At 45.0% G+C, this 23,932-nt stretch overlaps 1 protein-coding gene across 2 annotated transcripts in view; it reads left to right on the plus strand.

Annotated features, from left to right (window-relative positions):
• Positions 1-23,932, plus strand: part of CACNA1B (calcium voltage-gated channel subunit alpha1 B) — a 199,015-nt gene that overhangs the window by 135,983 nt on the left and 39,100 nt on the right. For both annotated transcript variants that reach the window (XM_072352738.1, XM_072352737.1), the window contains exons 20-28: positions 159-221; positions 6,405-7,226; positions 8,483-8,697; positions 9,995-10,115; positions 13,547-13,676; positions 14,632-14,691; positions 15,637-15,743; positions 21,768-21,864; positions 23,756-23,916. In XM_072352738.1, the coding sequence (XP_072208839.1) occupies positions 159-221; positions 6,405-7,226; positions 8,483-8,697; positions 9,995-10,115; positions 13,547-13,676; positions 14,632-14,691; positions 15,637-15,743; positions 21,768-21,864; positions 23,756-23,916 (1,776 nt within the window). The remainder of the gene's footprint in view (positions 1-158; positions 222-6,404; positions 7,227-8,482; positions 8,698-9,994; positions 10,116-13,546; positions 13,677-14,631; positions 14,692-15,636; positions 15,744-21,767; positions 21,865-23,755; positions 23,917-23,932) is intronic.

Raw genomic sequence — 23,932 nt, forward strand, 5'->3', positions numbered from 1 at the left:
CAGTCTGCATTCGATAGGACACAACCTGTATGAGTCTCTTCCCGATGTCTCTTATAGTTTCTTCTCTTTTTTTTTTTTTTTCTTTTTTTCTTTTTTTCTTTTCTTTTTTTCTTTCTCACTTTTTGTTTTCTTTGTTTGTTTTGTTTTTGCATGTGCAGTTTTGTAAAGCAAACTCGAGGTACTGTATCTCGCAGCTCGTCAGTCTCCAGCGTAAATTCACCGTGAGTTGCTCTCTGTTACGATAAATGGATTTATGATATCTATATTTCTAAACCTCCCTCTTCCCCTCCCCCCTCCCTCTCCTGACGCCTTCACTCCCCACCTTGTTGTTTTTCCCCCCCCCCCCCCAAAAATCATTCCCATCATTGTGGAAAGCCTCCAGACCAACATATGGTGGAAGGACTGGAAAGTGTGCGACATTGCCATGCAATGCTTGTGATTTGATCGTGAGCAACTCTGTAGTGTTTTGTATATTGACTGTGAGTTTTCCTCCTCCCTTCCTTTGTCCTCCCATCCCCCCTAATTATTTCCCTCTGTTGCTTCCTTAATTATCTTCCCTGTTCTCTCCCCTGCCCTCGTTTGATGGTTCATCTTATTCTCACTTGTACTTTTGTTCTCTGTTTATTATGTACTGGGCTGATGGCTTTGATGTTCCACCAGTGTTTGCGCTTAGGGTTCAATAGGAGAACAGTTGTCTACCATGAGTGCGCTCTTTAAATGAATGAAAGCTGGAGGAGAACCAGAAAGAAACTTCTGGAATTGGGGCCCAAGTGAGACCAAACTCCCTTGGAAACTCATACTCCTGGGAGCGTGGGTTCTACCTTTGCTCCCTGACCTTCCTGAGACATTGCAAAAACGAGGCACTCACTGAGCTCCTATGTATCCATGTTTGAGCAAACACAGTGGCAGACCATTCACTCCACGCACTTCCTAACAACCAAATCTTGCTGGCTTTGCTGTGAATCACAGGTGTGCTTTGACACCAGTGCAGGTTTGTAGAATCTACCATCGTTCCCTGCTGACTAATACGACAAAACTTGTCACCAGCTTATCACCGACCCATCTTAGTGCCTTTGCTTTCAGTTGTACTGTTACCATTTGATGTAATCTTTCTTCTTTAATGCTTTTGGAGAGACAAGTAAGTGCAATTTACTTGTGGGTTTGTCCTTACGTGCACCATAGCAGGGTTCAGCACGCCGAAGATGCAGTGAAACAAAGGTTTTCCACCAGCTTCTCAGTATCTTATTTGTCCCTGGCCTCCTTGGGCGTTCCAGAGGTCGTTGTCCACTGGTGGATCTTAGGCTCTCATTTCTTGCAATGCTTTGCCTGGCTGCTGGGATTCCAGGCAAGCACAGCATTATGGGGGAAAGGTCTGCTGTCTTTTTGGTCTCTCACCTTGTGTTGCACTTGGTAGGATGGAAGGGAAGAGGTGGAATGGAGAGCTTGGTTCAAGTGGTGATGCAGGAGAGATACTACCCAGTGCTGCCCAGTTGTCTTTCCTCCGGATGCTTGGGTGCACTCCAGCTGAAGTTGCACCAAACCAGTGTAAGGCTGTGATTGCAAATTAGGAATGAAATCTGAAAGAATGGAGTTTTGTTCCTTTTCCAAACTTCCAGGGATGGAGATGTCACTTAAATTGTTAAAACAAACTGTAGGCATTAGAATCCCCTTGAAGGAGGATCTGCCCACATTCAGCGGCCACCGAGATCTGTCGCTGTCTGGCCAGTAGCGACAGAGACAGTGCCGATTAGGAGGAGGCTTCCTTGGATCTTATGACTTGCATCCATTCTATTTTGCGAGAGAGAATTTTGTGCAGACATGCTCTATTTCTTTAATTAAATCAACAAGTATATAAAATCCATACTGAAGTTATCGATTAACTTCTATGTACATAGGCGATAATGCACAGCTAAGTGAGTGATTATGTTATGCCTTTCCAATTGAATGTATCTGATAGTTATGGGACAGTGGGTTTTCATATGAATCATCATTATATAACAGTGGGTGATGAGATCCCAAATGGTGCATTTGAGGTTTCCTTTGTATTGCTTTGGTTTATTATTTGTTTCTAATAGGATTCAGAGATGTTAGTCATTGCTTGGTCATGAGGAATCGTACGTTCTTCAGGCATTTTCTGGAATGCTAAATAGAATGAGCACTGGGGATTTTATGCTTTCCAGAAGCACTAAATGTCTGCACCTGCCACAGGTTTAAGTTTTAAAGACCATAATTTGGTTTTCTTTGAGTAGCTCTTTCCCACACCAACCATAACACCTTCCAGCAGGACAGCAGCAGGGAGGCTGATAGCGTGTAGAGGGAAATGGAAAAGGTTGACTGTCTTCTACCAGGATGAATTTGTTGCTTGTTGTTCAAGAACCCAAATCATTTTTCATCCATATTAGTTGCTTCTGTATATCCAGTCTTTGTGTCACCTGCTTTATTTCCATCATCATTATACAGAGCAGGGTCTGTTATTTCATTCCCTGATGTGTTTTGTCTTGGTTTTTATCAGAAGGCTGGAGCTCACAGAGGGACTTTGGCCGTAACAGTTTGTCTGCCTCTTTACCCAGGTAACAGTGATAGAACAATGGTCTCAAGGTAGGTTCAGGTTGGATCTCAGGTAGAGTGGTGATGCATCAGAACAGGGAGGAGGGGAGTCACCATCCATGGATTCATGGAGGTGTTCAAGAAAAGGGGAGATGCCCCATTGGGTGACATGGTCAGAGCAGTCACAGTGGAGTGTGAACATTCTGTTCTCCTTAGCGAAGAGTAATACTAGAAGGGAGTGGGCAGCATTTCCCATTGCTGTCCTTGGTAATGGTGTTTCTATGATGTGCACCATCACACCCGCTCAATGGGAGAGTGCAGTTCATCTCCCAGGAGAGCCTGGGGAGGGGAATGTGGCTCATAAAGAAGAAAAGGTGCTAAAGCATCCAGGTTCCAGCTCTGGGGTCATGGGCAAAGCATGGTGAAGAGCCAGCAGTGAGCTCATCTGGAAGAAAATGGTTTTATCAAAGCAGAGATGAAGCGTTGTTTGTGCTCACCCTTTGTATTTTCCAAGTGGAAAATTCGAGCATGGAGAATGCTGCTCCAAATGGATGCACAGAAAACCAGACTCTTTTTTGTTGTTGTTGTTGCCGTTGTTGAAAGGTTTTTTATATCCCATGTTCTATTGATACTCTATTTTAACAAGCAATTCCCTTCCATGTGTAATCAGAACATACTCTTTCATACCCGCAGTCTAACACGTAGGTATTTTTAACATCAAATTATTATGTTTGCAGTCAGATTTCATTCATCATTTACTACAGCAAAATTGTGAGGGTTGCAATTGTGAGGCTGATTAAACCAGCAGTGCTGGGATGCAAAGTGCCATTAATTACAGCGCTGTTTTTGGTCATTGCAGAATGGCTAAGATTAGAAGATGGCTAAAAGTATCCTCCCCTTTCCTGAGTGGTCTTTGCAGCGGCTGGCAGCATTTTTTATTTGAACCAATATTAGTCAGCAGTTTGTTAATATCCATCATATTTATTATAGAACAGTGTTATGGTTTTCTTTCTAGCTATAGGATTTGCTTGACTGCTGGCTGCTTAATCCAAGGGATGTCGATGGGACTTCTCAGAGAAGCACATGAGCAGAAATAATGACCTGCAGTGTCTCGAGCCCGCAGGACTCAAACACTGAGTGTGCTGCTGTTCACCCATTAAGGAGCACAGCACATTCTGTAGACAGAAAATAAGGATGAGGAGTAATTGTAGAGAAAGTGCATTAGCATTGACCTTTGTCAGTACATCAGAGGTGATCGGTGCAATCTTCTTTTTGCCCCTGCTTGCTTTTTCCACCTCATCTGCAGATGTGTGTGCACAGGCAGCTGCAGGGGGGACCACTCTGCTGCAAGGTGACATTCCTGCTGTGCCACAGAAAGTTCAAAAGCTCTCCTTGGAGAGGAAGTGCAGCAGAGCAACAGGAGAGGAGAAACGGTCGCACATGGCCGTGCTCAGTTGCTGTGGGAACATATAGGAAGCAAAAGCCCGATAAATGGAATTGGACAAGCAGGCAGCACGTTCCCTCCAGTTGCTGCTGCTTTCGCTCTGAAAAACCCTAAATGCTGTCCCCAGAGGGGCCGACCTGCTCGGTTCCTTCACTCCCATTTCCTGCAGCAGCTTTATGCGTGCTGTCACTTGCTCCAGATGTTCTCGACTGGGTTGAATGCAATAATGAGCTTGCAGGCAGGCAGCTTGTTTTCCTGATTCCTATTTTACTGCGCACTATAAACGTTCTGATTATTGTTTTTTTCTGGTGAGTTTTCATGTGGAAAGGAGAAAGGATGCAGCCATTGCTTCTGAGCCTCCCAGTCTGAGACTTGGCGACCAAAGCCAGTGGGTGACTGCATGGTGCTGTCAGTTGGCAATCACTTCCACTATTGGGTCAGTGCTAAGGGTGTATCTCACTTCTAGATGCTGTGAAATTGGAGTCTGTAATGCTGGTGTCTCTCGTAAAGAGAAGATTTTAGCAAAATGGGCTTATTTTATACGTTCATCCGTGAGGACTTTCATTATGAAGTGAGAAATGTCCCCTCAGAGCAGTGCTGGGGAGCTCAGACATGCATGTGCACAGAGCCAAGCTGCCTTGTTTCCCTGTGTGCTATAGAGGAGGTTTGTTTTCATTGCCTGTAGTTTGGCAAGGCTAGATTTGGAGCACTGCAGGGCAAGGCATCCATTCACCTCTCCATCCCAGAAGATGTGTGGGCACAACTGTGCCAAGCAGCTCCATCCCTGGTGGTGCAGAGCTGTAGATGTGGAACACGTGTCTTCCCATAGGAAATACCCTATGGGACAGCAGGGAAGGGGTCAGAGGAGGCTTTCGTGTTGCCCACTAATAGCTGTGTTAACAGCTGAACCTTTCCCAGCACTGAACCCCAGTGAGTTACCAGGTTACTGCCAGCTGTCCACCTCATGCACCAGGGGTCAGTGGGGCAGCCTGGGGTGCTGTGCGCCCTGAGCCCTCTGTGTGATACATGGAATTCAGGTGGGATCTGAGCTGTGTGCCCTGCATTGACACTTAGAGCCGTGGTTTTTGCCACTCATTCTTCTGCTGTGGTGTCAACGGGATACTCAGCTGGTGGGAAATTTGCCCAGGATGTGCCCTCTGGGAACAGAGAGGCTTAGACTTGTAGATTTGGTGATGAGCTGTGCTCACTCTGATTGCTGGATTAAGATTGCTTTGCATCTGCCTGCGTGCCCTCCTCCCATCTGCAGCGAACATTTAAGTCGTTTTTTTGCCTCTTTTAGCAGAGCCAGGCAGCAGCACCCTCAGTGAAGAACCAAACCCCAAACCCAGAGGAGCATTTGAGACGCAAAGCCATTCTGACAGCTCCCGCTGTGCTCCATGAGCCCATCTGAACGCTGCCTCCCCCGGGGCCTGAGCGTGGCGACAGATCCTGACACTCTGAATCAGCACAGACACATGCAAAAGCTGCTTGCTGCTATTGTCAGGGGAGCCCAAAGTGTATGGAAGGAAAATGTGTCTGCTGCCCTATTCCTGCAGCCTTGTGGGGTGTGTGTTAAGTGATGGGGCTTTGTGAGCCCCGCGCGGCCCCTCCGGCCACTGAGCCCAGGCTGATGCATAGCAAATGGAGACATCAGAGCAGCATAGTGGAAGGGAAATGATTTTTCCTCTCTTTGTTTAAAGTTGTTTTACTTAGGAAGAAAAAAAGGTGCCAACTTCAAGCTAGGTCTGGAATTCCTCCATGGAAGCTAGTGGATTTACTTTGATTTTATGGGAAAGCAGAATGTGATTTGCAGTGTTTAGGATGAAAGGCAAATCTTCTCTTCCTGCATTGGCTGAGAATGTGACATTCACATGGGGTGGACAGAAACCAGGTGCTGTGCTGGAAAATCAAAGAAGTAAGGTAACGTCAGTGGTGGTATTCTGGGTGTAGCAGAGAACAGGACAGAAAAGAGCAAATCCTCCAGGGAATAAAAGTGTTCCCGTCATGTCTGCATCTACGTGTGGCTCTCCCAGTCCCTGAGGTCAGAAAGGTGCAGTGATTTTGGGGGAAGCCCCGTGGGCTGCTTCACAGCTGCAGTTGTTCTGTACAGTTTTGGTGGGCAGTGATTCATACTATGCCTGGGGCTTTCAAGGGGGATCACCACCTTTTAGAAACCAAGAGAACTCCTTTCCTGAGGGCCTGTTTCAAAGTGCCTGAAGCGTGTGGGGACAAACTAACTCTGACGATCCCGCTGGCTTTCCCTGCTCATGTTCTCTCTCCATTCCTCTGATTTCTTTGGCTTAACCGTCTAATCCCCCGTCTCAGCTAAAATTTCTCTGTTTTTGGTGCTTGCTTTGTAGGGAGTTAATGCAAGAAGCTGAACGCTAACTTATCTCCTTCCTCCTCTTGTTAGCAAGCAGCAGAACTCCTCCAAATCCAAGTCGGTTTGGGAGCAGCGAACCAGCCAGATCCGGATGCACAATTTCCGAGCCAGCTGCGAGGCTCTGTATAATGAACTGGACCCTGAGGAGCGGGTGCGCTACGCCACGACCCTACACATCCGTCCAGACATGAAGACCCACTTGGATCGTCCACTGGTGGTGGAGCCAAGGGGTGAAGGGAGGAACAACATCAGCAAGCTGAGCCCTGTGGATGTGCAGGAGGTGGAACAGACCAAAGTCAGCTCTACCGATGGAGCAGAAGCTCCACGGAAGCATCACCGGCATCGGGATAAGGAGAAACTGGGAGAGCAAGAGAAGGGTGACGTGACCAAAGATGAGAATGGGGAATCTGCCATCAACAATAAGGAGGAGAGGCACAGGCAGCACAGAAGCCGCAGCAAGGAGGTGGAAGGGGGCAGCAAGGAAGGGAAAAGTGACCGCACCAGGGGCCAGGAAGGAGGCAAGAGGCACCATCGCCGGGGGTCGGTGGAAGAAGGAGTTGAGAAGGAGCACAGGAGGCACCGCACGCACCGGCACTCTGCAGAACGGCAAGGCAAGGAGGGCAACGGGACCATCAACGGGGCCAGGAGTGAGCGGCGGACCCGCCACCGTGGAGGGTCGAGGTCTGGGAACCGGGAAGGAGAGCCTGGCTCCAAAGGTGAGAATGGAGAGGAGCCTCACAGACGGCACCGGTTCAGGAGCAGAGCGTTGTCGACATACGATTCAGTGGAGAAGGAGAACAGGGAGAAGGAAGGGGAGACTGCTGAGAAGGAGCACCAGAACCATCAGCCCAAGTAAGTGAGCCACTGGATGTGCTCCTCTGCCAGCTCAGGGCCCTGAGACCCCAAATGCCTTCTACAAATCAGCTTATTTCCCCTCTACGTGCCATTCCTGCCCTTGTGCCAGTTACCACTATAAGCTGCAGTTCCATTTTCCCTAAATCAACTATGACAGTAGAATCATTAAGGTTGGAAAAGATCAATAAGATCATCAAGTCCAACCATCAGTTCATCATAGAGCCTCACAAAGATGATTTCCATCCATGCTTGCCCATAGAGTTGTTCAGGTTTCAGGAATGAATTATCCAGATATATATACCAAGAGATAGACCAGGACATGACACAAAACAGTGAATTTCACAGCCATTGAAGGAAGCTGAGTGACACACTCTTATGGGACAGTCAGTCCAGCTTATAAACATCTAGGCTTTCTCTTTTTCATTGTTGGAGCCTATGGGCTCCATCACCAGTTGCTACAGCACTTGGCTATGAGCGGAGCGGGTTCTTCCATTAAGAACGATGATGTATCCCATTCTGTTTAATTTTTATGTAAGTCAAGTGAGAAAAATAGTATTGGTGAGGCATTTAGAGCAGTTAATAAAGAAGGATAGATTGCCTTTTCAGCTGTATTAATTTGATGGAAAAGAAATTGCACTGGGATTCCTTAGAATAGAGTTCATGTCACCATGGAGAGCTGTGAGTGGCACTGAGATAATCATTTTCCTGTCTATATTATCTTCCTTTCAGATGGGTTTCAAAACACTTTGCATAGTGTTTCGTTTGATCATGTGCTCACTGAAATATAGTCACTGCTGCAAAGGAAAAGCTGCAGAAGCCATTTATGACAACGTTACAGAGTGGTTTAGGACTGGAAAAGAGAATCACCACATTTAAATAAGGCCTCGGGAGAACATTAAGCAGCAGAATGTCAGACTTGATTCAGAAAGCAGCTGATGCTGGAGAGCTAATGTCACTGCTGCATGCAAGTGCCATGTGTCCTTACTTAGAAAACACAGTTATGAATCTTGTTAATTAGAATAAAGTTGCTTTCACTGGCATGGCTTCTCTTAATGCTGCATTTGGATGTTGCTTCAGGTCTCAGAGGAAAAGGTCACACCCTGTGCTGCCAGGAAGCTTTCCTGCAGCCTGTGAATTTTCTGCAAAGGACTTCTATGTAGAGAACAGCCTGGGAAAATCTAGCAAGAGCTGCAGCATATGTTCTACGAATCTTTGTCAGAGCGTGTTTAATAACATCCGCTCTTCTGCCTTAGGGAGAATCAGTGTGAGATTGAGGCCAGTGGGAGTGTGAGCATCCCGGTGCACACCCTTCCCAGCACCTATCTGCAGAAAGTGCCAGAGCAGCCAGAAGATGCTGACAACCAGAAGAACGTGACACGCATGATTCAGCCGCCTCTGGACAAAACCACCACTGTGAACATCCCTGTCACCATCACTGCCCCACCAGGAGAAACCACCGTCATACCCAGTGAGTGCTTCATCCCCCTGCCATTTGTTATTACTGTCCTTTTTCCAGAGCCATGGGTCTATAGGGGCAGGTTTATACTGCTTTGCAGACAGACCCCATATCCAGACATGTGCTGACTAGCTTGTGGCTCATCCCAAGCCGTGTAGGCATGGCATGGAGAAGCCCCAAGGGCTGAGGCTCTTTGTGCTTTTCCACTGTCAGCCACACAAGACTTGTCTTCTTTTTCTTCCTCTTTTTTTTTTTCTCAACTGGTGATTTTACTCTATTGCGATACTGAGTTCCTGTCAATCAAAGTTTATCAGACTCTTTCCTTCCTGGCCATTTCCTGTGTATCTACCCTGAGATACAGTAAGGGATTTATTGAAGGTGTCACTCACACACAATGAAATGTCCTTTTGTTGCAAAATAAAAGGTGATTAAAAAAACCTGCTTCTAAGGTGTTATAAGTGAGTGAGGGTTTTGGATACCAGCTCCTGTGAATTAATAGAGAAGTGAATCTGTCTGTCTGAGAAAAGCATTTGCAGTCTGAAATGTCTCCCAGTTCGTATATGGAACATAATCTTAAGTAAATAATCTTATAAACCCACTGCAAGTAAACTTATAGTGGAAATTGTAGAATGCATTTCCAGCCTTTTGGGAATGAGATTCAGAATGATCTCCTAAAACAGGGTTGTGTAAGTTGAAAGCCTGGTGTGAGATGGAATATGGCACTTTTGTACATGGGGAGCAATGCTAAAACTGAGGTGCACGATGCAGACATGGAACCTGGTGGTTCAAGAAGTCCTTTCCAACTCTTAAGCCAAATATTATTAAAGCTCATCTATGAATTTGTTCTTTTACATTCTGCAAAGCCAATCCCGCAACTCATCTATAGGGGAAGGTTCAGAATCATGAGGTTGGTTGGACTCATCGCCTTCTTTTCTTTCCATAGATCCCTAGCTGATCTCTCCGTAGTGGTTTGTGATATTTGGGATGGGTTCTCCATCCCCAGTTTGGCAGCTCTTGTACAAATCAATGCAAGGTTTCTTTGTCTGCACCGGGCATCTTCATTTCCTGCCCATTTCTGCTATATTGCTCATCAGTATAGTGGTTAAGAAGTATAATTGCAGTACTGCAAGTAAATAGCAGTGATAATAATCAAATGATTGTTCATCACATTTAATCAACATATTCAGAGCTGGTTTGTATCCCAGCTGCATTGTTTGCATATCCAGCTGTTGCAGGCAGCCTGCTCTGTGCAGAGGGGAGATACATTTTTAACTCTTTGATTTCTGTTCCCCTTTAATTCACGTTCCAGTGAACAACGTTGAGTTCGAAAGTAAAGCAGAAGAGAAGAAGGATGTTGACGACTTGACGAAAAACGGGCCTAAACCAATCTTGCCTTACAGTTCCATGTTCATCCTAAGTCCGACGAACCCGTAAGTCTTTTGGCTCTTAGATGGTGCACGTGGGTTACATATACTTCAGGCATGGGTATTCAGACAAACATCATTAGCTCAATCTTCATCTCTGCCTATCAAACGCACTGGAAAATCAAATAAAGGTTCACAGAGGCTGCAAAACAGATACTGCTGTTCAGCTCAGCTTTCCTAGGAGGATCGATTGCCAGTAAAGGGAAACGATGATGGTTTAGGCAGACCCTTCCTCAGCTGTAGATCACTGCAGGAAATGTGCCTGCCAAGGATGAGTGCAATGGGCAGCACTGGGAGATGATGCTTCCGGAAGCTGCAGGCAGGAGGTGGTTCTGATGGCAGCAAATCCTTGTCGGATCGTCTGCTGGAATTGGTATTTTTTTTCATTCTATGACTCCCGTATCACCACAAACTTTGAACTGGAAAGACACGAATATTGTTTTCTCATTTCCTAAGGCTGAGAGTGCAGCTTGTGGGGTCTGTTGGGATTACAGCATTTCTTCTGCTTCAGGCATCTCTGCCTCACGGGGCACTTTGTACGCAAAGGCTGTAAATAGAGGATGTGTCGTTTTGAAGGGCTGCAGGACTAGACAAGTGCAGCGGGGGTTGTAATAATTGTAGCATAAAGGCCTATGAGTCACTTAAAGCAGTAACTTAGGGCAACAGAGAGCGTTTGAAGCTTCTGCCAACCCAGATATCTGCCAGGAGCAGATGTGACTGTTTCTCTCTGGCCCGGGTCGATGTGTTGCATGTCTTAGTCGCTGTTCTCTGAGGTTGTCCTCTGCATGTTCAGGTTTCAGAAGTAGGCTCAGACCCTTCCTGTGGCAAGCTGATTAAAGAGAACAGTGGTTGACTCTCCACTGTCCCAGTGAGACATTCTGGATGCCTGTGCAGTCAGTGGAACAAAGAGGGGCAGCCCCACGTGCTCATCGTTGACATCAGAAATGCATCTGTGGCGGAAGCTGTGGTCTCGCAGGCTGAATCTCTCCTTTAAATGCAAGTACCCATAAAGTAATTCAGCCTACACCACTGCCCAGGTTGGTTGTGGATGCCCCGTCCTTGGATGCATTCAAGGCCAGGCTGATGGATGTGGCTCTGGGCAGCCTGGTCTAGTGGTTAGCTAACCTGCACAAAGCAGGTGGATCTTTGAGGTCCTTTTCAACCCAGGCTATTCTATGATTCTATGAGTCACTGCCTGCTCCAGGGCTGTACATTCTGCCTGTGCAGCTGTATCAGTGGGGAAAACTGGAGACTGTCTCTCAGTGCCAGGTATAAGAGACAGAGAATGACCCAAACTGCTGCTAATCTAATCTCCAAAGGAAATGAACTGAAGACAAGAACCCCTTTTGTGTGAGATCTATGAAAGAGATGGTTGTTCTCTTTGGCTTTCTCCAGCCACCTGCCTGTGAAACCTCAGAAATCCTCAGGATAACTGAGCTGAAAGTGCAGAGAGCCCTCCCTTATCAGAATGCTGTGATAATGCTGTACTATTTCAAATAATTTCCTTTGAATTTGTCTAAAATTCTGCTAATGGGAGGGAGAGCATTAGTTGGGGTGCACTCACAGTGCAGCAGAAAATTAAGCTGTCTGGGACAGTCTTGAATTATGGAGATTGGATTCTGATTTGGTAAGGAAACAGGATTTCCCCTTTATTTGGAATCTCAATTCTTTTTTGTTGTGACGTGGCCGCCAACAGTGAGTGTTGGCTACAGAAGCGTTGCTAAAGGCAGCGCTGAGAACTGGAGGTGGGAAGCCCCAGGTCCAAAAGGGTCTGAGCTGAGCAGCAGGCAGTGCAGACAAAAAAGCAGCAAAACTTTGTCATTTGCTGCATGTGATTGTCTTTTCTCACCTCTTCCTGAGCCTCATGTTCCAGGATTTGGTGGTGGTTTTCTTGTTTATATCTCTAAATAAAAGAAAAAAAAGCTTGCCCAGAGGTGAGGTTTTATAACACAAGACCCAAAAGGAATAACAAGATGAATTCCCAGCCCTAGGAATGCCAGCAATTTGTTTCTCTTTTCCTGGGCAAGACGCAAACCCAACTGGTTGGCCCTGTATGTGATTGATGGCTGCTGATTTGTTCTCTAGAAAGGTCTGTCTGCTTTCTGGCTTGGGAAGATTTTCACCCCATCTATTTCTAACCCGCTCCCTTCCGAACCCCACAGGGGATCCAGATCCTACCAGAAGGCAGAAGACGTTTGGGAAACATTAATGAGATGTATCACTTTCCAAGTGCCACCCACCCTTTTTATACACACGTGCATTGTGGTGGTTTCTCCAGCACCGCTGGCGGGTTTACTCATACTTCTGCTTCTCATCACTTGTTATGAATGATGAAGATCTAAAAATAAAGATGTTATTTCTGCGATGAATTGAATTTGAATTACAATTACAAATGTTGTTGAAAACGTTGGTTTTTGTTCGTATGGCTTCATAGAGAACATAGTTGATAACCCTCTATTGTCAAGGAGTAGAGTAAGGAATTCAGGAAGCCGCAACATTTTCCTTCGTGTAGTTTCATATCAAATCTGTACCCTTGATATTTGTAATTCTTTTTCATTCTGCATCCATTAGTAATCCAGAGAAAAGGAAGATGTAAGTCAATGTGAAAAGTGAAATCTGACTCTTTAGAGCTTTGCTTAGAGATAACGCCATACAGTGATTGAATTACATTCTCCTCTAACAGGGTTGTTGGTTGGTTGCGCGTATAATTTGATTCTTGGGCAGAACTGAAGTCCTGTGTTCAATGGGCAAAAGTAGAGTTCTCTGCATTTGCTGCGAAGGGTTTGTGAACTGGGTTCAAATGAGCTGAAATGGGTGAATAGTTTTGCTTTGCTTAGAAAATGAAGCATTTGCTACTTTTCTCAGACACAATTTATGAACCAGAAGATTAAACTCATCAAATATGGTATGTTCTAGTATTTGTCCAGCTTGTAAGGGATAGCTTAGAATAAAGCACAGGAGGAGGTGCTTGGCAAGAGGGAGCTTACGAGAACTAACAGTCATGGTTACAGTGCCAGATTCAGTGGAGGGTCTCAAACTACATAAAGCATATCAATTTCAAAGGGGTTATTTGATATTAGAGGGATTGTGAGTTCAAAGCGAATAGGTTTGGGGGGCATATAATTTGTCTTTCAGGCATTCAGACTTGGTTCCTTTCTTCTGATAGGGCTCTTGTGATAAATGCGCATCACTGCCTTGCAGAAGGAGCAGTAAGGAGATGTTAAATGTCTTATCGTAAATCTCACCACAGAACTGTTGCAAACTTGAGATTAAAGCCGTTAATCCTGGTTTATATCCCCTTATCGTTATTGTGATAGGAATCCTAAAGAAGTTGCTTTTGTTGAACACTGCCCTTGTGCTGTCATGCTGTACTTACTGCTGTGGGGCACTGCTTCCAGCACCTGCAGCATTCCTCCATGTGCTTCTGTTGTTCACAGGATCCGGCGTCTGTTCCATTACATCGTCAACCTGCGCTACTTTGAGATGGTCATCCTCATCGTCATTGCTCTCAGCAGCATTGCCCTGGCAGCAGAAGATCCCGTCCAAGCAGAATCACCGAGGAACGATGTGAGTACTGGCCAGTATGACCAGAATAAAGCTGTGCTGCTTCTCCCAGCAGTTATGCGTGTGCAGCTTCCATTCCCATCTCCAAAGGAGCAAAATCCGAGGCAGCAAACAGTGGTGTGAAAGTGGCTTGTTGCCTTGGCATAATGAGTAGAATCAGTAGAAAAATCTATTTATGCATGGGTACGAAGCCAAACTCAGAAGGTTCATGTTCTGAGATAATGGGTGCTTGGCCCCCAGCAGTGCAGCACTGCTCATTGCAGCAGGGAGCAGGGCGTACCCAAGCCTATTATGTGGGCACCTGTGAGCATGCAGAGCTGGGGGTTAAGTTCACAAACTGCAAGATGCAGTTGCCTGATTTGAGAATCTTCAACGTAATTATCTGTGGTGTGCAGCTGGCCTCCTGCCTTTCAGTCTTGTCAGTATCATCTTTTTCCAACGAGGATGAAGGAATCCCTATAGAGGTAATGAGCTGAAGTATCTACAAGCGATCTTTCTTCCACATCCTTAATAACCGTGCAATGAGCTTTAACAAAGGGATTTTATCACTCTCTTATGCTCCCGATGTCTTTAATAATGTTATTATCAGTTACAGCAGAAAAAGCCAGACCTCTACACAGATGCTGGCAAACAAGCTCTCTAGGAAAGGATGTTCAAATAGTTTGATTTGTAATATCCAATTTGCTTTCTTAAACGTGCTGTGTATGCAGGTGCACTGAAGCAACCCGTGGGCACACACTCTGTAGTCTGACAGGGACTGCTTAAAAATGCTAAGGGTTGAAAGGATTTGATTTAAGTGTATGCCTAAAGTGTCCAACAGCCTCCACGAAGAGGGTATTTATCCATCAGCACCGTGGCTGGCAGACCATGGCTAAAAAGAAACCTTTTACACTTGGCCCACGTGCAGATCATCTCAATGTGCGATCTCCCCTGACACTTATTTCTCTCTCCAATGTAGGCTCTGAAGTACTTGGATTATATATTTACGGGCGTTTTTACCTTCGAGATGGTGATCAAGGTAAGAGTCTTTCCACACAAATGCTCACCTCGCCTATCAGATTCACACTCATCTATTTCTGGGAACCTGCAGAAAGAGGGTGGAGTGCAGCAGAGCTTGCTGGGGGTGTTGGTGATGAAAAGCTTTAAATCAGGAACAGCATTCAGAGGTAGCCAATGCGTAGCAGATGCTTCTCTGTAGCCGCCTTCCTAATTCTTTTCAGTCTCACATTTCACAGAGGAAAATAAAGATATCTTTAGTAGCTGTGGTTGTGTAAGAGGCTGAGAAAGGTGGGTGCACGATGCAGAAATGTCTGTGCGTGGCTCAGGACTCAGCAGCTGATGAACCTCACTGAGACACGTCTGCTCCTTCCATTTTCTTTTGATGCTGATCGAGAATATCGGTAGCAGCTGATGCTTGTTTTATCGAGTTTTGAGTTGAGCATTTCTTTTAGAAGATTCTTACCAGCATTTAAGGAAGAATCGGCCTCATAGAGAAGCGAACAAGGCTGTGCAATGGGCAGCATCCTTTAGCAAGTGATCCAGAGTGGGAGTTTTCTTTGCTGCATTTGGCTGTGGGTCTTCTCATCCTCATCCTATTCCCAGCATTAATTCCTACTAAGCTGGTAGGACTGAGGTAGTATCAAATTAAACTCTTATCACGCTCAGACGTCTGTTCATATAAATTAATGTGTATAGGAAAAGAATTTATACAACAGTTAGTGTGGTTTTCTGGCATGCATTTGGCTATAGTTTATGGGCTTCAGATTTGGCTGTGACAGAGCTCTTTGTGTGCTTATGGAGATATGCAGCTTGACTCAATATCTCAACATTGCCCTGCTGGTGTCAAACCTTGAAGAAAGGTTTGTGAAAGGTCATTGATTGAGGATGTTCCTCTGTGCCTCATTAACATTAATTTGATACTTGCTTTGCTCAATCTCATTCTTTTGACGTGTTTTCTCCTCAGATGATTGACCTGGGGCTGTTACTCCACCCTGGCTCCTATTTCCGTGACCTGTGGAACATCTTGGACTTCATTGTGGTCAGTGGGGCCTTGGTGGCATTTGCCTTCTCGTAAGTGCATTTTCCTTATCATCCTGGTTTCTATTGGAATCAGCTGTGGAGGAGGCAGGCCTGTGATGCAGGGTTCGCTCAGTTTGGGGCAGTCTTTTCTCTTCAAGGAATGGCTTTAAAAATCATCATTACGATGGAAAAATAGTTGATAAATGGAGCTGAGAGCTCAGTGAACTTAGAGAACATTATTTCTAGAGTTATGGATGCTTATGATTCACATTTATGATTCATAGACTTTGGTATTTCTGCTCCTCCTCTCTCGTTCAGTGTATTTGTATTTCCAGAGAGTTTCCCTTTAATGCTAATTGCTCCCTCTATTTATGACATTAAATAAGGTTCCGTGTGCTTCTTTAGTGTCATAAAGGGTTTTAGGCAGCAATTTGTTGTTATAAAATGAAGATTAGCTCTTAGTTTGAACACTTTTTCCTCAGGGCAGACCAGAGGAAAAGCCCTGCAGGTTCATCAGAGTTTGGGGAACTCAAGAGTTGAATGGCAGAAAGAAATTTACCCCCCTGTATTTCTGGGGCACGGAGTCACTGTGCTGCAAAAATGTTCCTGAGAAGCTCTAGGGCTTGACCTGGAAAAAATAGGCTTTGGGAATTGGCCAGTTTAATTTTCTGCTAAATTAGACATGAATAATTACAGGGAACGATTAGCAGCCCAAGCCCAAAATCCACTCACCTGTTTGTTGACACGATGATTAGTGAAGATGAAGAAATAAGCAGTGTTTTACTTGCTAATGAGAAAACCCATTCACCTTTGCCAGGGAACTGTGGAAGCGTGTCTTGCTTCCTTCAGTCTGATAGTAATTTTGGGGCAGATGGCCGTATCTGCTGCTCTTCTGGCGTGCTTATGTGTTGCTGCCCAGTATAAAAGGATACTGGGATCTTTCTGGTGATGTTGTCTGGTATTTCTCAGGAGGTTTTCGTTATCTGAGGTATCAAGACGACCCCCTTCACATGAGAGCTGTAACATTTGTATGTTAGATCTATTGTTCTTCATAGTGAATGCTGGATATAAGAACAGGTGTCTACAATGAGTGGACTCCTGCAGGCAGGAGAGGAACAGGGCATGGAATTTCTGGAATGATCTTTGAATCGGTTGAGAAACAGCATTTCTGCTTTATGAAGTAGAATGTATTGAAGACAATTTGTGCCCAGTACAAGTATGTTGAGAGGAGGATGCCATCCCATCCCTTGTTAGAGAGTTTGTCACTGTTGATCATCACTCACCTCCTCTGAAGGAAAATGATTTCTCTGTTTTAAGGTAGGCTGTTCTGAGCTAGAAAGGCTGAAAAGAGAAATAGAAGTTAAATAATATTAGTCAAAGGTACATAGGTTGCTCTGAAAGTAATGCCTCCTGTTTATTTTTATAGAAACTGTAACACATGCAAAGAGCACAATAGCACTGTTTGATATAGCAAATTCTCAGCATATTCACCACCATTAATGCTGTACCACTAACGTCTGGCTATGATGTTGTGGGACAGTGCAATAGAATAGGAGGCATTACTTTTGGAGCAGCCCTCATGTCAGCATGCATAGCAGTATTACCCAGCTCTGCTTCATTGAGGTTTTCCCTTTTCCCATTAGGAATACAAACATTATAGGCAGACTGGGGAAGGGATAGTGGGTAAATTCTTCTGAGCCGTAAGAGCAAACATCAGGGTTTGCCTCGAAAATGTTTTCACTTCACAAAGATTTTATTTTGGACGAGTTCTCCATTAGAATGAATGATTTTTAATCCTTCCGAGTCTTTTTTGTGCTCTGGTTTCCCATTGCTCACACTGGACCGTGAATATCTAACAACCCCTCATCGGCTTTTAAATAAATTACTTGTACATCCCCTGACTGTGCTTGGTAATAGCGTGCCCCGAGCTGTTTCTATTTTACATGCTCTTTGAGCAATTATTGAACGGGGATTTACAAAAGTGAATGCATAAAACCTGTCTGCCTATTTACTATCTTCCAGATTAAAGTGAGTCAAACCTATTTCCGAGGCTCGGAAACATTTGAATTTTCTTCTGTGCTTTTTATTATCACTGTAGCTGCTGCTACGTGCCCATATTTCAGCTGGCAAGGGAAACTGCTGACACAGAATTGAGAGAAGCCTTCTGCTATCTCTGCTCTAATCTGAAAGCAGGAAATCCATTGTTTTGTTAGTGGGTTCTTGAAAATACCAGAGTCCTGTCACCCATCACTGATGTCAATGTAAGAACATACTTAATGTAGCTGTTAGTGGTCTCCGTTTGCAGGAGTGTGTGGTTGCCATCCAGATGGTGTGAGTTAAATTTGTTCTTGACCTGCTGGGTGTCCAGTCAAGGTGATGTGATGTGTCCCCAAAAACACAGGTAAAAAACAGACCTACCTCTACTTGGAATATTGCAGCAGACTGTTTATTTAGCCATATGAGATGGTATCAGTCACTGCTGCAAGGTACACGACGTTCAACTCAGTCTTTCAAGCCAGCCTTTCTGCCTGCGGCTTTTGAAGATGTTCCGTGCTTTGCTGTCGTTTAAATGTTTTTGAAAGCAAGATCCCCAGTGGAGATGCTGGAAAGACTGATAATAGTGATGATAAAATAATAATAACAATGATAATAACGTCCTCCATTTGGCAATGCATTTCAAAGGGAAACACGTTCTTTTTCTAGAGGTAAATTTGCCACAAACACACAGACATATTTTAGTCCTTAGGGAAACAGAAGCAGAGGAGCTTAAAGCGAGCTAGTAAATCTGTCATCCAAATTTACCAGCCCTAGGTGGAAAAGCCCACTTGTTCCACAGAAATAGCTGATGAATAGGAGCAAAGAGATTGCATTCTTTCCATTTTTGGCATTGGAAGGGTGGCTGAGACATAGAGAGTTTCACACTACTCCCTAAAATACAACCCAAGATCTAACCTCCCAAAGTGTCGGAGGGATGAAGGTGTATTCACCCTGCCTACTTATAGAATCACAGAATTGTTAAGGTTGGAAAAGGCCTCCAGGATCACGTAGTCCAACTGCCTGCCTATCACCAATATTGCCCACCCAAGCCTGTCTCCAAGTATCACGTCTAGAAGGGCTGAAGCTCTGGGGGGTTGTGTGGGTATTGCTGCACAGCCATTCTGTTGCTTTCTTGCGTGTTTATTTTTACCATGGTGACTCGATGGGAGTGGGATGGGAAGGGCTTCTCTGCCAACACGTGTCTGCAGTTGCATGGGGTGCACTGTATAGCCTTATGTTTGTCATTGACTCTGCTCTTTCTTTGTCTTCTTCTTGCTGGAATCTCTCTCTAGGAGTTTCATGGGGTAATATGTTATTCCTGTATCTTGCTGCACTGTTATGCCTGTCAAATGTGTGTACACACACTTACCACTGTGGAAATGGTCCATGTTACACCCATTGCATCGACCCCTCTGTCACATTACTCAGTGAAACGTTATCTAAACGTTGTCTAACCCTTAACAGTTCTCATTCATTCCAATTTCCTTTAACCACGGGATAAAAGCAGACTAGAAAGTCAGGTGACAGGTGCTGCCTTTGACCAGAATCTCAGCAACCACAATAGATCAGCACCAAAATTACTTGAGGGCACCATTTAGCGGCTTGCAGTGCTTTGATTCTGAGCAGCGGCCCCTCAGAAAAGCTTGCTCTTGTGGTAAAGCTCTTAGTGACAAGAAGTAAGATTCTTCAGGATCCTCTGTATGGCTTAGATCATAAATCCCATTAACGTTTAATCAGCTCATACTCTTTATTTGCTTGGGCGCCTGAAAGAAAGGAAAATAAAATCAACTCTTCTTAGTGTCCTTCGTTCAGGCAGAAGGAATTTCTTAGGACTGGAGGTGTCTCCCTTCACTGCCCAGCTCTCAGGGCAGTCTGCACACTTCCTTAGGGAAAAGCCACTTAATGCATCGTGCAGTGAAGAGGAAGGATTTGCTGTCCCCACAAGGCTGGGTTAACCATCCGCCAGTATTAAACCCACAGAGGTTATTGCTCCATACCTGGGCCAGCCCTGTAATACCTGAGATGGCTCCTTCAGAGCCAAGAATCATCTTTGTTCCCATTTCAGGCTCTGCTTTCCGGAGGCCTTATTGCTGCAATTGTTATTTGGCACAAATAAAAAGCAGCACAGCAAATAGGATTTCAGGTCTCCTGGATCAGGAATACTGAGAGACACAGGATGGAAATTTTCTGTGGTTCAGCCTTGAACCAGTTGAGGACTGTCGAGGTTCAATTGCTACCTGCAGGAGGCAGCGCTGCTGAGCTGGACTGTGGGTGTATCTACAAGCCAGAAACATGGCTACAAAGATTTAATAGATTTCCAGACCAAGGTGTCCCTTCCTCCTCCTATATGCTTTTTTTTCCCTCCTGTTGCCCCTCAGCCCTCTCTCCTTTGCTTTTCTCTCACCCCTGCATCCCCCAGCTCCTATTTCACTCCTGCTCTGCTTCTTGCTCCATAGTAGCTGGTGATTTGAAAGCAAGTATGCAAAGCCGAACATGGAGCAAATCTTCATTTGTCCTCAAACCTAAAGAGAAAACCAGCTTAACTGTGCTGTCTGTGTCTGCTTCATGCAGACCAGATTAAAGGGTCCTTTTAAATATGTAATGGCTCTTCTGTGGTATGAAATCAGTCCTGTAACTCCATAAGCATTAGCGCAACCACATGGACAACAGCAGTTATGGATAATTGTGTCACAAATTCTGTCTATGACACAGGAATGTGTGTTTCCAGGCTGTAGATTCTGTCCCAGTATTTCTACTGAGTAACACAGTCTTAGTGTTGAATTTCTAGTATGTTAGAAGTGACCAGATTGCAAAAAGTCACTCTAAAGGGCTCAGAAGGGTCAGTTTCCCACAAAAGGAGGTAATTTCTTCCCGGTCTCCATACTTCTCTATCACAGCACAGAGGGCTGGCTGCTAACAGGCTGTGGGTAGGCTTTGCAGCTCACTCCCCACACATAATGTGAGGGGTCTCTGGTGTTGTTTGTGTTTGTATTGCTTTCCTGTTAGACAAACTTCGTTAGCAAGCTGACGACTAGCGTAGGTATATCAGCATCTGCTCAACATGTTGTTCATTCCCACCTGTGTTACTCCAGTTCAGCCTCAGACCCAAACCTCCAGTCATGAATTAAACCCTGTTAAAGATTTCCATCCCATTTTCACTTCATACTAAATGAAGGAGAATGCTGGGGTTTTTTTTATTGATTTCTTTGCAGTTGGATTGGAAGATGTAACCATGTGGGGAGGGAAAGAATTCTTATCCATTTAATTTGGAAGTGCACGAGAAAAGTAGCTCCTTTCTTCCCCTAGTCCCACCTTATGGCGACAAGAGAAATGGCCTCATGTCATGCACACACAGAAGCTAAAAAAGAAGGGTGACTTACAGTGCCTGCATGCCTAAGTGGGGAGTTGCCCTGGTGCTGTTCCAGGCATGTAATATGCCATCATATTACATGATCCAGCATGGGTTTGGTAGCATGTCTTCCAAAAGAGACCTGAGGACAAGGGTATGGGCACACAGAGCAGCTCTGGTCCTGAGCACAGCACTGTCTCTCACCACAAAGTCTCCAGTCCCATCTGATCACTGCCTGCCAAGTACAACTTCCCTGTTAGAGGGGTACCAGAAGCACACAGAAATGTCCTCTTGTCTTCCCAAGCTGCCTGGGGCAGGATGAGCACCCAGTGTGACCTTCTCACTTTTGAAGTGAACCTCCCAGTGGCATCAATGTACGTGCTGCCCAGCTGTGAGTGCTGCCAGAAGGGATCTGGGGTAGGAAAGCCACTGGTGCCTTGGGAATGCTTAGAAGTAAGGTGGGAAGTGCTGGAGAGCACAAGGGGCTGAGTCTGGGGCAGTGTCCATGTCCTGACTCAGCTTCCCTCCACACATCACAAGTGAGTGGTCACCTGCAGTCCTCTGCATCCAAGGGGAGGATGGCACCCAACACAAACACATGACACCCCTGGGTAGCGCTGGTTGGTTTGCTAGTGACCCGAGGACCAAACGATTCCCTCTGTTGTTCTTGTGCCTTTCATACCTTGCAGAGGAACCAAAGGCAAGGACATCAACACGATCAAGTCGCTGCGGGTTCTGCGGGTCCTACGACCACTGAAGACCATTAAACGGCTGCCAAAACTAAAGGTTAGAGAACAACCCCCAAAGCTTTCTTCCCTTGGAGGTCTGCAGCAGGTCTGAGTGGAAGCTGATGGAGTTCACTTCATCCAAGCTACTTTTGTTCCCTTTTGTTTTGTTGCAATTAGTCTCCTTGCCAGAGTTATTAAAAATAGCCATGCAGATGTTTGGCAGAAGTCAAACGCTTGTTAATTTTGCAACCATCGTATGCAGTTGATGAATTATTGTGAACCCCTATAAAAATCCAATGTCTTAAAAGAAGAAAGGAAGGAAAGTTGCACGCAAATTAAATGGCTGTTTGTCCGTGTGATGCTCCTAGAAACGATACGCCAGAAAATAGGTTCTCCACAGTCTGTCTAAAGAGAAATGTCATTGCTGTAGGAGGAGTTCTAATCTGTTCATCTCTTCTGTTAAGGAATGTATGGTGTGAGGTTTGATAGCGGTACCCTTTCATCTCCGGAATGCTAAGCTGGAAAGTGAAGTAGATGTAATGTCTTGTGGTTACTTATTCAGCACCATCACAAGAATGCTTTGAGACGGAGCCAGCCCTGCAAGGAGGGTGGGAGATGTTGCAAAATTGAATCATTTCTGTGTTTTGGAGCTCTGCAATATCTATTAGAGAATGTCTTTGTGTCTCATTAGTGCTCTCAGGCTCTTCTCTGTGAGAGATGGGGGAGAAACGAGGGGTGCTTTTGCAGTGGTGAAACAATGTCTGACCGTTCCTGTTTCCACACAGCGCTACGTAGAAATTAGAGTTACTTATTATACAGATTTGCCTTTGTCCTTACCCTCAATTCATGCCTAAATAGCTTTCAGTTCATGCATTTTTATGTGTACTGAATTTCCCTCAGAAGATAAGGAAGTGTAACGTTGAACAATGCAGCAAATGGTCTTTATTTGTTTAGAAATCTGCAATGCACAATGCTTGGGGTCGTGCAACAGGCAGGAGTAGCTCAGTCTTATTGCAGAATGCAGAGCGTTTGCTTTTTGTTGAATGACTCCCTTACTTCCAAGTCATTTTACAGAGTGATTTTTACCATTTCTAAAGGACTATTCAGAAACCCTCGTGAAGCACAGCTCAGATTCACATGGTTTGCTTTCCAAGTTCTTTTTTTTCCTGGATGAGATCTTGTATGCAACAATCAGCAAGATTAATAGAGTGATTAGAGATACTTCCAGTGTTTTAATTTTGGGTTTCTGTGTTGCATTAGGAGCCTAATTCTGAGAATTATTCCCTTCCATTCAGAGAAACAGAAACAGCTTTGTGTAAGCCCAGTGCTCGGGCAGCTCCGTTTCTATTATTACGACAAACTCCTCCGACTAAAATGAAGCTGCAAATTACTTGTAACAATGAATCGGTGACTAATAACCAAATAATAAATGGACGAGAAGTTATTCGCGGGGAGTTCAGAAGTGACATATGCTCCCCAGATTATTCATACTTAATTTTGATAGGCACTTCATTACCGTTCAGAGCATTTGGTTGTTTTGCATCTGTTCTATTTTCCCTGTTATTCAAACAGTTCAAGCAACAGCCAGTGAGTGGCAAATTTCATGAGGTTTTTCCCCTATCCGCTGTGAATAAATTAAACACGAGTAACGTTTCTCATTGCATAAATTGCCATGGGAATGTTTGCTTAGGGCTAATATTTCTCTGTTGATTTTGTGGGCAGCACCAAAAAAAAAAACCAATTCAGTGGCACACCAAACTCATTGTGCAAGCAGGAGTTGTAGGAAGCCAGTGTTTTCTCCTACCAAACACCTGGTGTGCAAGGCAATGAAAGCACACACGCAATAGGCATTAAGTAGCTGCTCTCATCTGTGGGCCAATGCTAGATGCCAGGGTAATGCCCTTTGCCTGTCTTCTGACCCCTTAACCTCGTTGTCTTGTTATCTCCAGGCTGTCTTCGACTGCGTGGTGAACTCCCTGAAGAACGTCCTCAACATCCTCATTGTTTATATGCTCTTCATGTTCATCTTTGCTGTCATTGCTGTGCAGCTCTTCAAAGGCAGATTCTTCTATTGCACCGATGAGTCGAAAGAGCTGGAGAAGGATTGCAGGTATGGCAGGAGCAGG

This window comes from Excalfactoria chinensis, chromosome 18, assembly GCF_039878825.1.
Source record: "Excalfactoria chinensis isolate bCotChi1 chromosome 18, bCotChi1.hap2, whole genome shotgun sequence".
NCBI classification, from domain to species: domain Eukaryota; kingdom Metazoa; phylum Chordata; class Aves; order Galliformes; family Phasianidae; genus Excalfactoria; species Excalfactoria chinensis.